The 17,518-nt window shown below is 47.8% G+C and overlaps 1 protein-coding gene across 1 annotated transcript in view; it reads right to left on the bottom strand.

The window, feature by feature from the left end:
* Nucleotides 1-17,419, bottom strand: part of CUX2 (cut like homeobox 2) — a 229,497-nt gene extending 212,078 nt beyond the window's left edge. The window contains exon 1 of the mRNA XM_011356049.2: nucleotides 17,343-17,419. Within this exon, the coding sequence (XP_011354351.1) occupies nucleotides 17,343-17,405 (63 nt within the window). The 5' untranslated portion in view covers nucleotides 17,406-17,419. The remainder of the gene's footprint in view (nucleotides 1-17,342) is intronic.
* Nucleotides 17,420-17,518: the final 99 nt, after the last annotated feature.

Here is a 17,518-nt window from a genome sequence, read left to right as displayed (position 1 = left end):
AGAAGGTGAAGGGCAGGAAAAGGCCTGGCTCCTCCGAGAGTCTGGTCACCAGCTCCAACCCTGGCCCCAGGACCCTGAGATTCCAGCTGCTTGTCAATGCCCGCTCAGGGAATCCTGGCCCAGGTCCCCGCTCCTGCCAGCCAGCACTGACCACTGAGGGCGAAACACTATCACATAAGACTTTTGCAAGGAAAACCTGCACATACAGTAACCCCTTCCCAACTATACACAGCCTGTGCTTGGGATAGTCACAGAAATAACAAGAGGCAGGAGAGCCTATGAACCAGGCTCTGGAGTCAGACTGCCTGGCTCTGCTGAGTGACCTTGAGCAAGTCACTTAACTTCTCTGTACTTTAGCTTCCTCTTCTGCAAAGTCGGGGCGGTGGGGGGGGGGGGGATATTAATAGTGTCTGCATCACAGCATTGTTATGGTAATTAGATCATTTAAATGATGGTATTTAGGAAGCACTTCAGAGTTGTGCCTGGCACACAGCCACCTTTCATAAGTGTTTTGTTAAATAAAAAATGAATAAAATTAAAATTAAAAAACATAACTTTAAAGCACCTCTCATCCCTGAAAGGTCATATAAATTCTGCCCATTTTCTGGAATGGCTACACTAAGGCCAGAGAAGGTAGAATCACCTCCATATCAGTCAAACTTGACACAGCTGGTCCCTAGAGCGAGGTTGCTCACATGCCTGTGGAAGCCACAAAGGGGGCATCGATGGGACAAGTGTGCTCAGTGGGGGGTTGTATGAAATGGGAAACCTACCTTCCACTCCCAACCCCCATTACCCAGCTCAGCTGACTACTGCCCTACTTGAAACACTGGCCCAGGGATGCCAGGTGAAGAGAAGCAAGGAATCTGAGCTTTTGAAATGTGACCTCTGATCAAGTCACCAGGCCTTCAGCATTCACCAAGTGCCATACCAGTTACTGCAGCTGTGATGTAGAGTAATGAGATCATTGTGTGATGGGGGAGATCAACGAACCAGGGAATCACCCAGTGGCCTGGAAAGCAGCCCAGGCCAGGGATGTGCAAGCGGAAGATCGAGGATAGCACCCAACCCATCACAGAGTCAGGGAATGTGGGCTGGGGCCAACAAAGAACAAGGGGAACAGTGTTCCAGGCAGAGGAACCAGCAAATGCAAAGGCTGGAAAGTATGAGAAGTGTGACAGTTTGAAGACAAGGAGGATGTGTAGGGGTTTGGTGAGTAAAACAGAGGTTTGGGTAATAAGACACAGAGCTGAGGCTGGAAACTATGGAAGCAGCTGGTAGATTGCTACAAGCCACAAACTTCTGGGGCAAATCCCAACTCTGCTGGGAAAGCACTGGGTGTCTATGGGAAACCTTTGAACTTCTCTGGGCATCTGTGAGTTAGCATGTCGCTTACCCTAGAATAGTTGTGCATCCCTTGGATGGCCCCAGAGATGCCATTTGGAGAGAGCCCCTTGAAAAAAGAGGGTTCCTTAATCATTTGCTTCCATGCCATGGCCTGAAATCATCTCTCCCACTGCCAAAGCAAGAGGTAACAGAGGACAAGCATGAGGGCGGGTCACAGAGTAACATTTATCGAGTGCCTGGTGTGCGCTAGGCTCCATGTTGGGCCCTTTGCATGGGTTATTTCATTTTCTCCATACTATGTATGACCCTATGAGCTAACTATAATCGGTACCCCGCTTTCACAGGTAAAGAAACTGAGGCACCCAAAGGGGCAGTCCCCTGGCTATATCACACAGAGGTGAGAGGAGAGCCAGGAGCCCCATTCTGCCCCTGAGCCAAGCTACCAACCTGGAGTTTTCCCTCTAAGGGATCAAGTTGAGGCTGGGAGAATTGGGCAGGTACAGTGGCCAATTCTGAGGAGGCAATGCCTGCCAGCTGTCCCTATAGGAGGTCCCATGTCACCTCCACTGCATGTGATCAATATTTGGGTGGCCATGCTTAGCTTAAATGCTACACCAAACCAGTCAAAAAATAAGGAGATGTTACAAAGAGCTGCTGCCTGGGAGTGTGAGCACACAATCACATAGATATACACACTAAGGTGCATGTATGGACAAGGGCACATACTGACACATGCACGGCACATTCAGACACCCATATGAGAATGCGGACACACAGGCACACATTCAAAGGCACTCAGAAGGACACAAAGACACACTCAGATAATCACACGTACAGAAACACGCTAAGATACAAACATAAAGACAGACACACACATAAATGTGCAAAGACCCACAAACATACTCATAGATATGTAAACACAAAGATGCAGTTATACACACATAAATACAGCCACATGACATTCACATCAACCCCTGTTTGTTCATTTGACTGAGGCGTTTTGTGGGCCTACTATGTACTCAGCCCTCTGCTGCTAGGTTCTCGGGACAAGTTGCTCTGTGCTCTCACTGAGCTCAGAGTTCACAGAAGAAAGCATGCATTAATCAATAATCCACAGAACTATGTCTGATACCCACTACAGTAAGTGCAATAGAGATGGGTTCACCATCTCATGGAGGAGTAGGTCAACAGGACAGTGTGTTGCAGAGGAAAATGAAGGAAGACATATGTCTGGAACATGAAGAGCATAGGGAAAGTGGCTCAAGATCAAGGTCAAGAACAGAGCACATATTAGAATTAAGCTAGTATAACTCTGAAGCTGACTCTGCTAAGATGTATATGGTAAACCCTAGAGTAACTACTAAAAAAACCCTCAAAAATATAGTTTAAAATCAATAAAATTAAAGGGCTACATTAGAAAATATTTACTCAATGCAAAAGAAAGCAATAAAGAAAAACAGGAACAAAAAAATACATGAACTATATAGAAAGCAAAATGGCAAATGTAAATCCAACTATATCAATAATAATATTAAATGTGAATAGGTTAAACAATCCAATCAAAAGGCAGAAACTTCCAGACTGGATTAAAAAAAAACAAGATCCAATTATATACTGCCTATAGGAGACATGCTTTAAATTCAAAAACACAGATTGAAAATAAAAGAATGAAAAAAGGTATATCATACAAACAGCCACTATAAGAAAGTGGGAGTGGCCACAAAGATATCAGACAAAATAAACTTTAAAAGGAAAAAATGTTACTAAAAATAAAGAGGAATATTTTATAATGATAAAAGGGTCAACCCATCAGGAAGATATAACTAAAAACATATATGCACCTAATAACAGAGCACCAAAACACATGAATCAAAACTGAGAAAAATTAAGGGAAAAATAGATAATTCAAAAACAATGGTTGGAGACTTCAGTATCCTACTTTTAATAGTGAGTAAAACAATTAGACAGAAAGTTAACAAGAAAACAGAAGATTTGCAACACTAGAAACCTAGAATGAAGGACAAGAAGGCCACACTGGAGCCTGTGTCCCAGAGGCAAAAGGGAGCATCGAAACCAGTTCTTAACAGGTTTTTAATAATCTCACTACCTTCCATGTATCAAAAAGAGTGGGGGAGGCCAGAGTCAGTACAGGGAAGCACACTGGGAAACTAAAGTCCAGGAGAGAAGTGATGGGGGGCATGGGCCCAAAAGCCAATGGTGAAGATGAAGGTGGGGGAAGAGATGTGTGAAGTATCTAGGAGGTAAAATCCCCATCAGCACAGGGGAGAAGGAGATGGTCAGAGCAGTTCCCAGGTTTCTAACCTATAGACCTGGGTGGAGCCATCCTTGAGATAAAGACCAAGTGTTAGGAGAGTAAGGCTTTGGACATCATGAGTAGGACACATCTTAAAGGCAGGCCTTCAAGAAATGGCAAGAAGACTGTTGAGTTGATAGGTCTGGAACCCTGAGGTGGAGAGTGGAGAGCTGGGAGGCAGTGGTGCTGTGAACACTGATGAGGTCACACAGGGTGAGGGTACAAAGAAGACACAAACTTTAGAGGGACTGACATATTTAGAGGCCAGCAGAGGAGCATGGGCCTGGAAAGAAGCAGAGAAATAATGGCAAGAGGTAGGAGGACAATGAAGGAGAATGTAGCAACAGAAGGACAAAGGGGAAGCCAATAGGGGAAGCCAACAGGCGAAGTTCCTTTGGGATTGGGGACGAAGTTGGCTAGAGTATGGACAGGATATATAAAAAGAGAGATAGAGTGTGAGGCAGACACTCTAGAAATGTGGCAGTGAAGGGGAAGAAGGTGGAGGGTGTAGGTTCCTCTGCCTGGCCTTCATAAGAAAGGGAATGCAGATCTCGTCTACATCATGCACCCTATGCCTCAGTTTCCTCCTCTGCAGAACAGGAGCAGTCTAATAGCACAGGCGAGATCACCTCTGACAGGCTCTGAGCACCAAGCTATCCGTCTGCACTGAACCGCACCACCAGGAAGCCCTGGCCCAGTAGTAGGCATGGCAACCAGCCCTGCCTACCCTCTCAGTCAGACAAACCCCCCGACCCAAAAAGTCTCTCTCAAGGACTTTGCTGAGCTTCGGTCTGCTACAGGACAGAGCTTGATCCTTCCTTGGCCTGTCAGAGGGTTTGGTGACAATGATTCCTGTGATGTCTCCTCATTGGCAGCGTACCGCCCCTCCCGTTCCAGTGCCTAAGCTAGAGAACAGCTCTAAAACCACAGGCCTGTGGGGTGGACTACATGCCCCAGGCAGATAGCTCTCTCCAGCAGCCTTGTGCCAACCTCACAGGCCTGTGCGGCCAGTGGCTGACTCTCCTCTCAGCCCCCACAGCTGTACACAGCCTTTAATGACCGTTTTGGCCACGCTGCTTTGGGATTATTTGTATATAGCTGACTTTTCCACCAGTCTATAAAATCTCTAAAAACAGAAACAGCTCCATCCTCATCTTTGCATTCCTGATGTTGGCTGAATAGATGTTGGATGAAGATATGTGCATGGGTGGGTGTATGAGTGGGTGAGTGGGTGAATGGATGAATGGATGGATGGATGGATGGATGGATGGATGGATGGATGGAAGGAAGTCGGTAGGAATGGGAAAGTAGACAGCTGGATGACTAAGCAAACTTAAAATGAATAGGTGAAAGAATGTTGGGTGGCTGGGAGATGGGCAATCACCTAGAACCTGCTAGACTTCCAGCACAACTCCCTACTGTGGTCCACAAGGACCTGTGTGAACTGCCCTACCGCCACTCTGCCCTCATCCCCTTCCCGCCCCTCCCCTCCTTGCCCACCCTGTCCTAGCCACACAGGCATTACTTCAGTTCCTAGACATACCAAACTGATTCCCCACTCAGGGCATTTGCACAGGGCTGTTAAGTTTATATCGCCCAAACTTTGCCTGACTAGCTCCTTATTGTTCAGGTGTCAGCCTAAATGTCACCTACTCAGTGTGGCCTCCTGAATAAACAGGTATCCACTTCATCTCAATTTTAGCATCTGGTCATTTCTTTCTTCCATTCCTTCTACTTCTGTAATGACACATTTATTTGTTTAGAATGCCCCTTTCTACCCAGCACCTGGCACTGTGCTGGACCCACAGCACATGTTCAGTAAATATCTGCTATTTGCTGAATACAGGTCAGGTTCAGAGCAAGGACTCTGGCCAGACTGGGCTGGATAAGCCAAGGAGTAGACCCCCAGGCCCAGAAAAGTGAGGAGACAGCCAAGTCCCAGGAGTCATTCCAGACCCAGCTCTGACTCCAAGTTTTTGCTTCCAGAAGCCAGAACAATAAAAGAAAGTTCCTCCATGAAAGGAAAGAGCTTATGGAGCCAAATATGAAATGTAGAGTGGGGCTGATAAGGCCAGGGAAAGGGGGACTGGACTTAGCCATTTAAAAAAAAATCTGAAAAACTTTTTTAATAAACCCTACAAGTCTATCCCCTTCCTTCTTTATCAACGACACGATTCATTGACCGGGGAGGCCATATTGACTAAATAAATCTTGATAATGACCAAGGCAGCAATCAATACCTGCTTATTATCAGCCCAGACTGAGAATTCCATCTTGCGGAACGAAGGCCTGACGACAGGGCGCGCCACGTGGCTCCAGACTCCAGCGGATGGGCTGGGATGGATGGATGGCTGGGTGGCACTCATTTTCCAGACCAGAAGAGAGGAATCTTTCTTGTGATATTAATTAATCCACCCCCCCACCACCCGTGCCTCTCAGGCTTGTGGGCCTGGATTCATTTCTATGAGTTGACAGTGGCAAAGTGTTTTAAGAGGTTTAAAAAATGTATTAAAGGGAAAAATATAAGCATAGTCACTATCTATAGGGGAACCCCTGGGCGGGGTAAGGAGGGAGGGGATATGCACCTCTGAGAGAGGCACCTCTAGCCACTAGTAAGTCAAGAGCAAGGACATGGATGGTCAACAGACCTGGGTCCTGGGTCTGAGTCTGGGCTCTGCTGCCTGCTGGCAATGTGGCCTTGGACTCAACCTTCTGTGCCTCAGTCTGCTCTGCAACAAAATGGGATATTAGTGGGTTTCCCTGTCTAGGGTTATTATGAAAATTAAATGAGATAATATTTGTTATGGGCTCTGAACACTGTCTGGCGTGCAATAAAGGTTCAATAGCTATTTGTTAAAGAACTGCCAGGTCTTCCTGTGCAGAGAGTTTCCTTCTCACTCTCCAAAGCCTCCCAGTTAAGAAACAGCAAGACCAGGTTCCACAGTAAGGTGTGACTGCTCCAAGTCCATGCTCAAAATCATTTCAGGTGCTGCTCCCAGGGCAACCGAAATTCAACAGAAAATACTCTCACATTTTAATAATAAATAATAATTATTATTATTGTTATTATTATTATTATTAAGATCATTAAGATATAAAGGCATGATGATTATTATTGATAATAACAGTCACCATTTAAGGAAGGCTTACAATGTGCTAGCCCTAGGATAAGTGTCTACATCGGGGTGTCATTCTTTACTTCTCACACTCTTGAAGAAAAGTCCTTCTGTCTCTGAATGATTATAAAACAGAAGCTTTATAAGGGTGTGGACTTTGTTTTTGCTCACTGCTGCACCTCAACACCTCATTGCAGCACCTGGAACATGGCAGGTGCTAAATAATGGTCATTAAATGAACAAATGAATGACCTGTCAGCACAACCCAGGGAAACTCCATTTGAGACAGAAAAACTGAGGCCTGGACAGGGGCCCTCAGTCACAAATGAAAGGGGATACTTCAATCCAGGTGTTTCACCCTATTATAAACTATTGTTCCCAAGAGATGCTGAGAAGGAAAACTCCTCAACTCTGGGGTAACTGTCCAGAGATCTTTGTCCCTTTCTGATGCCTGCAGGGCTGATCAAGTGGGCCCATGAACCAGGCTTCAGGAGAAGAATGTTATCTGGGTCCAAAAACCTTAACGGGCTATCTTGTGTCTCCCATGACAGTCATCTCACAGGCTGCAGGGACCTGATTTGAGCTGCCTATAACTGAGGCCACCAAGCCATCACTAATGGCCCAAAGCCTGCCGGCAATTAATTAATGAATTTATTAATTAGGATGGGAGCCACCTCCCAGGCTGGAATTGGGGTCACCAGTTTCTAAAGCGGGACTAATAGAGCTAAAGATAAATCCTCGTCCGCCACGGGCCTGAGGCTGGAGCCCAATTCCCGAGTATGGAGTGAGGGACTTTGAAGAGCCAGAGATGAGTGAAGCAGCTGGCGGTCTGGGAGGAATTGAGTTCCCCAGGCCTATTCCCCAACAGTGAAGCAAAGGCAGCCGTTTCCACCTCACCCTTCCGCTGGCATTCATCCATTCCACCATTCAAATGTTTATTGAGAACTTATTATGTCCTTCCCCTTCTCAGGGAGGGAGGCAGATAGTAAACAAATGAACAAATAAATATACATTATATATCAGGGAAAGTATGGTAAAGAGATGGGGGCAGGCTGTTTTGGAAAGAGAGGTTAGAGAGGACCTCTCTGCAGATGTGATATTTAAGAAGAGGACTGAATGAGAGAGAAAGAACTACAGAGATGTCGGGGAAAGAGCTTCCCAGGTAGAGGGAAGAGCAAATGCAAAGGCCCTGAGGTTTAAACATGCTTAGCATGTTCAAGAAACAGTGAAGAGGCCAGAATGGCTTGAATAAAGAGGGGGGAGAGTGACAGGAGATGAGAGCAAGAGATAATGGGGAGATGATAAAGGGAAGGACGGACCTCAGCGTGCAGGGCCTATGAGCCAAGGAAGAACAGGCAACCAGGAAGAGGCAATGCTGGGAGTGACAGCTCCCCAGGCTCCCAATAAGACATAGCAGGTACTTAAACTGAGTGCTTCCTATGAACTGGGTGCCTTAGGTAGACATCCAAATCTCAATTCATCTCTTCTGTAAGAGATTGTGGTCATATGAGAAGCAGACACAAAAGCAGGATTAAAAGGCAAAGAGACATTGGAGTTTATACCTATGCCTACGGAAGGGAGCCAGAATAAAGAAGAGAGGGAAGGAAGAATGGAAGGTAAGTAGGTAGGTAGATTGGCAGAAGCGTCCCAGATTGCTGAGGAGTCCAGAGCCAGCAGAGGAGTCCCGTATATTCCAGGAACAGGTCTGCTTTAGACCTACACTCAGTCTCTGGTCGCGACTGGATCTCCCAGAGCAGCATCTGGAGCCACTGCCCAATCATACTCCCTATAGCCAGAGATTTGGAAGGCATATTCCCATGGCCACCGCTAGCGGTACCATTACTATACTCATCTTATAGACAAGAAAACCAAGTCTCAGAAAGGGGAAATAACTTGCCCAAGGATATGCAGCCAGGAAGGAGCAGAACTGGGATTTGAACCCTGGCTGCCTTGCACATGATCATGAGATAGAAACAGAAAAAGGGGCAAAGGTACTCTGCAACAGATCAAGAATTGGGCTGAATATCTTGTTGAAAAATAAAAGTAATATCTAAGGCTTTTACTGTGTTTGACAGTTTACAAAGTGCCCACTGAGTGAGCATTCACTCCAAGCCATGCACCAGCTAAACAACCTTATTTTATGCTCCATCCTTACTCCAGATTGACAGATGGTAAGAGTGAAGCCACTCAGAACCTTCCCTCAGTTCCTTGCATGTACTATTCTTCCACCCACCTCAGGGTCTTAGCACATGCTATTTCCTCTGATGGGATGCTTTACCCTGACCTTGTCCTTGAGATCTCGGCTGAAGGGTCACTTCTTCCAGGAAGAATCTCAGAATCTAATCCCAGCATGTCACTACACACCTGTCCCATGCATCCACCTCCCCCATTGTCTGTGGGCTCTGCGGAAACTGGCACTTTGCCTTCCTCATTCACCATATCTATAGTATATAATCATTAGTTATAATATTTATGCTATTATTATTTATAACCATTAGTTACATTTTTAAATAACATAAAATTATCAGTTATAAACAATTATACTGTGAGTGGCAAATATACATTTCCAGAGGGAAGGACAATAGCAATTATTAACATTACCCAGCATTTTATGCACTAGGCAAAGACTTCATTCAGCATTTCTCATGCATTAACTCACTTAACCTTCCCAACAATCCTTAAGGAAATGATACTATTATCCCCAGTTTACATATGAGAAAACCAAGGCTCAGAGAGGTTAAGTGACTTGCCTAAAGTCACACAGCTGGTAAGTGGCGGAGCTGGGACTTGAACACAGACCACCTCGCTCCAGAGTCCACTCTTAATATCTTTGGGAGTGGGAGGGTACAGAGCTTGATTCTACAACCCATATCACATTCCCCCCGGCCCCAATACCTGTACTCACCAGCATGCATAACGGACAATAGGCACCCCAAATAGGTGGCCCTAGCAGAGTAACCTCTGACTGTTCCGCTCGGAGGAAGCTGCGCCCAACCAGCTGCCCTGGTGACCCCTGTGGTCTCCCCATCTATAGCACCCACGCTCCAACAGCCGGCTGGACAAGTCAATCGACCGTAATGGTTCCCGGGGAGCCATTTACCCCGTCCAGTTTGAGCGACGGCGGCTAGGAGAGTCTTAAGCACTGCTCGGCTCCGGGCGTCTCAGGCAGACGACCAGCTTGGGCCAAAGAGGCTGAAGGATTGATTTTTTTATCTTTCTTTCTTTCTTTTTAATGACAAATGTGTATCCTGGAATTGCTGTTTCATTTGGTTGAACTAAAAGATGGCAGAGGCTGGGGGTGGAGGGGGTAGTGAAGAGACTGGGAAAGAAAGAGGGACAGTCACAGGCTCATTTTGAGGGTGACTAAGCCACTGAGCAGCAGAGACAGCAGGCTCTGTGACCTCCGACTCATGTCTTCACGGAGCTGGTCAAGGGCCTTTTTTTCTGGAAATGCAGCCCCATCTGACATTAGGCACTTGGAAGAAGGCAGCCAGTGGCCTTGATAGCTACCCTCCCCAAGATCTGCCTCATGACCCTCTACAGCTGGCCTGACCCACTGCGTACCTTCAACCCAGGGCCTTGTACTGGCCGTTCCCTCCGCTTAGTAGCTCTTCCCAGGTCTCCACTCCCTGCCCAGTGTGGCCACAGCTCTGAATTTGCAAAGGACACTGGACATCTGGATGTCATAGGTAACATCTCCTGTGTTTTAAATGCTGACAACTTACACATAAGTGTTCTAAAATATTGCACTAATGTGGACAGATACATCCATGGGCCAGACATATAGCTCCCAGTCTATAACCTATGTGGTCAGAGATCCTAAAATACAAGACATTACATATAATATTAGTAATAAATAATAAAGCTCCCAATGGAGTAAGAGAGAAGAGAAAACTTGCCCAGAAAGTTCTAGAACAGCCTGGAAGGCCAGCAAGTTCCAGGAGCTGATGTTTGTTTGTTTTTTTCAGCCTTCTCTCACTCTAAAAATACCAACCACAACAATAAGAAGCAAGGAGCTTAGAGAGCAGCAACTATGTCCGGCACCATGCTAAGCACTTTTATGTTTAAAGTGCTTTAATCTCCAAGAACCTAAAAGGTAGAGACTATTACTAGTCCCATTTAAAGACAAAGAGAACAAGGCTCAGAGAAGTAAAGTGACTCATCCAAATTCACACAGCTAATAGGTGACAGAGCCAGCAATGGAAGCCAGGAAGCCGCTCCTCACCATCCTGGCTCCTGGTACTTCCCTCGTGATGGAAAGATTATAAAAAACAAGTTTCGGGAACCAAGTGTGATCTACCTTAATATTCTTAACTGAAAAGCGAATAACTTCAGCCATGCCACAGCCTATACGACAGCCATCATATAGACCACTGGCAGCAAAATTTGACCCTCAGGCCAAATCGGGCCCTCTGCTTGTTTTTTAAATAAAGTTTTACTGGAATACAGCCATGCCCATTCATTCTTCCTGTCTATGGCTATTTTCATGCTATAGTAAGTAGCAGAATGGAGCACTTGCAAAAGAGACCATATAGCTCAGAAAGCCTAAAGTATATTATTATGACTCTTTACAGAAAAAGTTTGCCACCCCTAATGGTAGACCTCGAAGGTTTCCTAGAGTGTCTAGAGAGATGCCACACCCTGAGAAGGTTATAAGGTCAAAACCATCAGGGAAATACTGTCCTTAATGATGTAGAAGCACATTTGCTGTTGCGTTGTGCAAGCTTCTTTAGCCTCCTTCAGGCTGAGTAGTCCAGATATTGAAACTGAGACTGAAATGAGGAAGCCAGCCTGGCAAGATCTGGAGGAAAAGAGTCTCAGAGAGAGAGGGAACTGCAAGTGCAAAGGCCCTAGGTAGGAATGTGCTCAATATGTTTGAGAGACAAAAAGAAGGCCATTGTGATTGGAGAAGAGTGTAGGGGGACAGAGGCTGGCAATGGAGCCAGAGAGATATAAAGGGGGGCAGATCATGTGGAGCCTTGCAATCAGGGGAAAGGACTTTGGATTTTAATCTAAGTATGATATGAATATACTGCCTGTAAAACACTACAACCCATTTTTGTGAAAAGGTTCATCAAGGTTTAGAAATCAAATAACTTCATCCTGGACACAATTTCTTATCTCAAAAATCTGCTTAAAAGGTCAACAGCGCCCACCACCACCACAACAGGCCCCAAGGTCATCAGAAGACACTACAGTTTAACCAACACAAAGTATGCCAGTACCTTTACAACCACCAGATGGGCACAGTTGACCTGTGTGATGAATTAAGAAACAGGAGATTTGGGATGTTGGGTAACTCACCCAGGAGTGCTAGAGGCACACAAACTAGATGTCTTGGGGCCCTTGCCCTCTGCCAACTACCTCCACCTTCTGTGATACCTGCGTTATAAGCCACTATATCATAAATAAAGAGCACCACCCGGAGGGAAAAATCAAAAGGATGATTGAACCCTGAATTCCAAAGCCAGAGACAAAAGCAGGCAACAACCTCAGTCCCCTTCCCAACCTCTGCCAGGCTTGGGCTCTGAATCAGGTAACCGGAAAGCTGCCAGAAATTCAACTCTTTCAGAAGCAGCAGAGAAAACCACACTTTCTGGATGGCCGCATCTACCATCATCCAGGACCAAATTTAGCACCAGCCAAGGTGCTCACATTTGAAATCCCATCTGCTAGAAGAAAGGTTACCACAATAGAATGGCAAGTTCAGAGACGGAATCTTCTTAACAGGAGAATTTAGAAAAGAAGCAGCAGCAGCAGCAGGAGGGGAGGAGGGGAAGGAAGAAAGAAAAAGGAAGAAATAAAAAAGAAAAACCACCACCACCACCATCAGAAAAACTATTCCCTCTAGTCAGAATAGCATCTGAAATAACCCACCAAAACGCTTATCTGCTTCTTTAGTCTAGTCCGTTGTTTCTCAATTTTCTACAGTGAATTCAGGTATTAATAAAAGAAACTTTGAGACCTCCAACAGCAAAGGTGGCCGGGGGTGAGACGCTGCTCATTTTTCTTCTAGCATTCAAAGAAAGAACCCATCTTTGGGAAGGAATTTCTGCCAAGTTGAGAAACCAGAATTTTGGGATGCCCAGAAAAGACTGCCGGGTTCTTTAAATAAATTCTCAACACCTGTTTCTAGCTCCTTCTGCAGAAAAGGCCCACAGGGCGTGGGCTCTGATGTATTGGAGAGGCAGATAGAATGAGGTCACCTACTGGTTGGACTTGTAAGGGAACTGGACAATTGTTTGGTTTTTTTTTTAATTCACAAAGCTGCTCCTAGAAATCCCCTCTCACCCCGTGTCCCCCACTTCTCCTTGTCCTCCCCCTCTGATCCTCCTACAGCCCTCGCCTAACGCCAACCCATCCCATGGGCCTGGGTTATGCTAAGCCTGGTCTATTCATGCTCTCCACCCAGCAGTGATTCTATTATGGCAAAGTTTCCAAAGTTAGGATTCTGCCAACAGGGCTGATAGCTTATTTACTGCTGTCATCTATAGAAAGAGGAATTTTGACACATTGTTAAATGATAGCACATTTAGATAAGTCAAGCTGTCAGAGGCTCTAATGGATGTCTAAACTCTCTGTGGCTGATATGTAAAATTTATGCACTTCAGAATATCATAAGGTTATAATATTTTAATCACATCCATGCTCTTTTCTAAACTTTGAGCAGGTAAAAACATTCCATCAAACCCCATCTCCTGTGCACTGAAAAATTGAGCCTTCCCAGAAGTTTCTCCAAACCCCTTACAAAAGTCTAGCCTCTCTTGCTTATCCTGTCACTCTTCCTCCCTAAATGGTCACACCTCAAGCAGAATTTGCCTCTTTCTCCAAAACTCACACCATGTGGTCCCTCCAGCCAACATCCTTCCTCCTAAGAAACACAGATATGCATTTGAACTAGGCGCCCTCATTTAGACTGGACACCCTCAACTCTTGTTAGCTTAATTAAATCTCTTCGAGGGAAAAAAGGCTGGACCCAGAGCATCATAAAAAAAGTGGCAAAGTAGAGCACAAAAAGAAAATCATAAAGGTATGAATCCTGTTACAACGATTATATACAGAAAAGCCATAAAAAAATACTGCATTAGTAATGTTCACCATAAAGCAATCTTATAACCAAATGAAATATGTCCGGCATTATCTTTGGGATGGAATTTTATTTCTCCTCGTTTCCTATACTGCTAGCAGCAGAGAAAAAAGAAAAGAAAGGAGGAAAGCAGTTCCAGGGGTCCTGGAATAAGGTACCTCATGTCAGAGCATCTTTATCATCAGCCCACAAGTCATTAAGACTGCTGACTGACTTCCATCCTAGGAAAACAGCCCTGTTGTGTTCAGAGATAGCACTGGAAGGAATAACTGGACTGCTTCCATATTTGAAAAATATATACTTCCAGAGGGCTGTACGCTAGGTTGGTAGAAGGTCACCTTTCTTGCCAGGATCGGCGTGGCGTCAGCAGCACGGTCTGGCCTGGGGACACGGGTTGCCTTTGCTGCCTCGGCTACTTTAACACTCAGCAACCAGGCTGCGCGAAACCAATCAACCTGAACAACCAAGAATTGAAGCCACACACCTCCTCACACTCACAGGCGGCTGGGCCACGTGACCAGGGGGCCAAAGCTTTTGGCTTGTGCAGGGCCTGGGGTGGGGGCCCATCTCTCCCACCCAGATCTCAGAATAAGCCAGTGGAAGTATTCTTTCCTGGTTATTTCCTCTATAAGAGGAAAGCGAGAAGGAAAAAAAATGAAAATAAAAGTGTGGCGTAGGAGTCATTAGCATTACACACAAGAGATGATCCTGAGCGAAAGTGCTTAGGCTCATAATCCGTTTCCAACAAAAATGCCATCAGTGAGAATAGGAGGGGAAGCTGCAGGCCTGTTGGGCAAGGGAACAACTGAATATTTCAGGATGAGGGTGGGGACCATGGCAGATGTGAGGGCCTAAATGTTTGCACACGGCCAGGGCTGCCACAATTATTTCTCTGCTCTCTAAAAGTGTACAGCCATTCAAACTCCCACAGGGACCCCTCCCCACTTATTATCCATGTAAATGAGCTTACCCCCCTTCCCTAGAGCCTTCTCCTTTTGTGCCTGACACACCAGCCATTGTCTTAATAAACACCCCCCCCGCCCCGCCCTCACGTATACACTCTGTTGGGGGAAAGGTTTTGGCCCTGGTTTCCCATCACCTGTATAAGATCTACCCTGCCACCTTCATCCTTCCAGTTCGAATGTGCTTTTCCACCTCAGAATCTTCTAAAACCCTAACAAAGGTTCCCAGATCAATGGGAGCCCAACTGGGATCAAGATTTGGATGACCTCAACTGCTCCACAAAATATCCCTGAGCTGGAGGGAAGAGTGAGGTTCAAACCGCGCCACTGCCCCCCTCCCCACCACCACCGAAGCTCAGAAATCAGCCCCTGGGAGCTGCTCTCGCCCCTCAGCACCCAGCCCCAGCCCACCCAACCCACTCGACCCACCTCATCCCCTCCCCTCCCCACTGCAGGCCAAGCTCCCGGGATTGAAAACGAGTTATCTAATGAAAATTGTGTTAACTGACATTCCGGCCAACCGGGAGCAAATACCAGCGCTGTAAATCTCGCCGCAGAAATTTTCTCCAGCCCAGAATAACAATAGGACCTTGCAAAGGGCTTTCACCAGCCCTTCTGGTTCCTCTCCTCTTGTCTGCCACGTTCTTGTCATTCCTTATGTTACAGAACATCAATCATAAATAAAGACGCTGTCCCCCAGCCATGCCCGGGTCTCATTTACAAACATTAGCAGGGAATACGATTACCATTGGCCTTCGTGCCAAGCTCAGTTTGGCTGCCCAAACTCTCTCTCTCTCCCCGCCACAAACCTACATACACACACACACACACTCACTCTCTTTTCCTCTCTTTCTCTCCCTCTCCCCCCTGCCCCGCCCTTCCAGAAAGGCCACTTTAGCATCATTTAAACCAGAAAGCACAGCTCACCGCCCTGCTCGGCTAAGCTGGCCACCAAACTGTAGCCCCAACTCAAGTGAAGACCTGGAATTGCAAGGCATTCGCAGTTATTAACTGCATGCCTGAGTGCCCCGATTTTCTCTCCAGCTCAATGGCTTTGGGGGAGGGGGGCCAGTGGGGAGAAAGGGGTTAGGAAGGAGGGGAGCTGGGAAGGGGCCTGGAGGAGGGGAGTACTGGATCCACTTATCAGAAGAAAGTTAAGAGATTTGCAGGGGGATTTTTTTTTAAGTGAGTCCCTTTTTTTATCTCCAGTCTGATGCTCTCCCTTCTTCAGAGAATGTCAAGGCCAAGGCAGGATGCTCTAATAGCCCGGTTATCTGCACCACTTCCCTGCCCCTTGTTCTCACTGTGCCAGAGGAGACTTTGCAGACTCCAGGGGGGAGCGGGGGAGGGCTTGTCAGGAACCTCCTGGGCACGCGAGAAAGAACAGAGGTTAGAGCTGTGTTTACAGCTGGCAGTTCTGAGACTTCACCCCAGCCCTGCCTCCTTAGGGGGTCAAAAGACAACACCCCAAAATCAGGGGCAGATTCCCAGAGAAAAGCAGAATAGGGATAAAATGCTGGGCTTTGGGAGTCACCCTAGGGAAGGATAAGGGAAAAGGAAAAAGAAGAAAAGGAGAGACTGGAGAGAGAAGAAACGCGGGGAGCGACGGGGAGGAAAAACAGTAGGCAGAAGACAGCGAGGGAATCTCCCATTTAAAAGTTCCCGAAGGCCCGAGAGCCGGGAGTCACCTGCTCTGCAGCGCTCCCTGCTCTCCACGGCCCCCAAGGCAGGAGCGCAAACTTAAGCGCGCCCCGGGCCCAGCTCCACCCCCGACCCCATCTAGACTTAGAAAGGGGTTAAAAGGCAAGAAGCAAAGACGAACCCCGAGAACCCGGCCCGAGGTGAGGTCTGCCAGCGCAGGCGGCCAGTCTGGCGACGGTGGCTGCGGCGACTGGGGCAGCAGCCCCTGGGTGGCGGCGCGTCCGGGCTGCGTAGCCTGGCGGGCGGCGGCGGCGGCGGAGGTGCTCGCGGGCGGCAGGGCGCGAAGCCGCCTCCTCCCCAACCCCAGCTGCCTCCTCCTCTCTCCTCCTCCTCCCTGCCCGCCAGTTCCCTCCCTCCCTCCCCAGCCCCAGCCTCAGCCCCAGCCGGGCACGGACAGGCATGCGGCGCGCTCCGCGGCCTCCCCTAGCGCCGCGAAGTTGGGAGGCGCGCAAAGTGCGTCGTGAGGGGGGCCTCCGAGGGTCCCGCCCGCAGCCCCCTGCCCGGGACCGCAGCCTCTGCCTTCCCTGCGCCTCGCTCGGCCGCTCGCCAGCCGGTTCGCTTCCCGGGCCGAGAGCTCACTAGCGCTTCTCCATGGTCGCGGCGGCTAATCGATGATTGAACCGAACAAAGAGCAGCGGCGAGATCAATTCCTAATACCTATCGATGGGCAGCGGGCAGCCGAGCCCAGGCGAGCCCCAGCAGCCGCCGCCCGCCGCCCTGGGGCGCCCGCCCTCCCTCCCGGGGACCTCCCCAATGCGCCCAGGGCGCGCCCGAGGGCTCCCCACGGCCGCGCGGCCGGCGCTGCCCGCACTAACCTGGAGTCGCCGTAGATCAAATCGCTTCCAATATTGAAACATCGATCCCACATTGGCGGCCATCTTGGGGGCTATTCGAGACGCACACACACAAGAGTTTGGCTTTTCTCAATGGCTGCACTCAATATCCGGGCTGGACTCCCCCCAGCCCCGGGGCCGTCGCCGGCCGCCCGGGC

Source organism: Pteropus vampyrus, unplaced genomic scaffold (genome assembly GCF_000151845.1).
Source record: "Pteropus vampyrus isolate Shadow unplaced genomic scaffold, Pvam_2.0 Scaffold23, whole genome shotgun sequence".
NCBI classification, from domain to species: Eukaryota; Metazoa; Chordata; class Mammalia; order Chiroptera; family Pteropodidae; genus Pteropus; species Pteropus vampyrus.
Note: the sequence above shows the minus strand (reverse complement) of the source record. Positions and strands in the feature narration are given on the sequence as shown.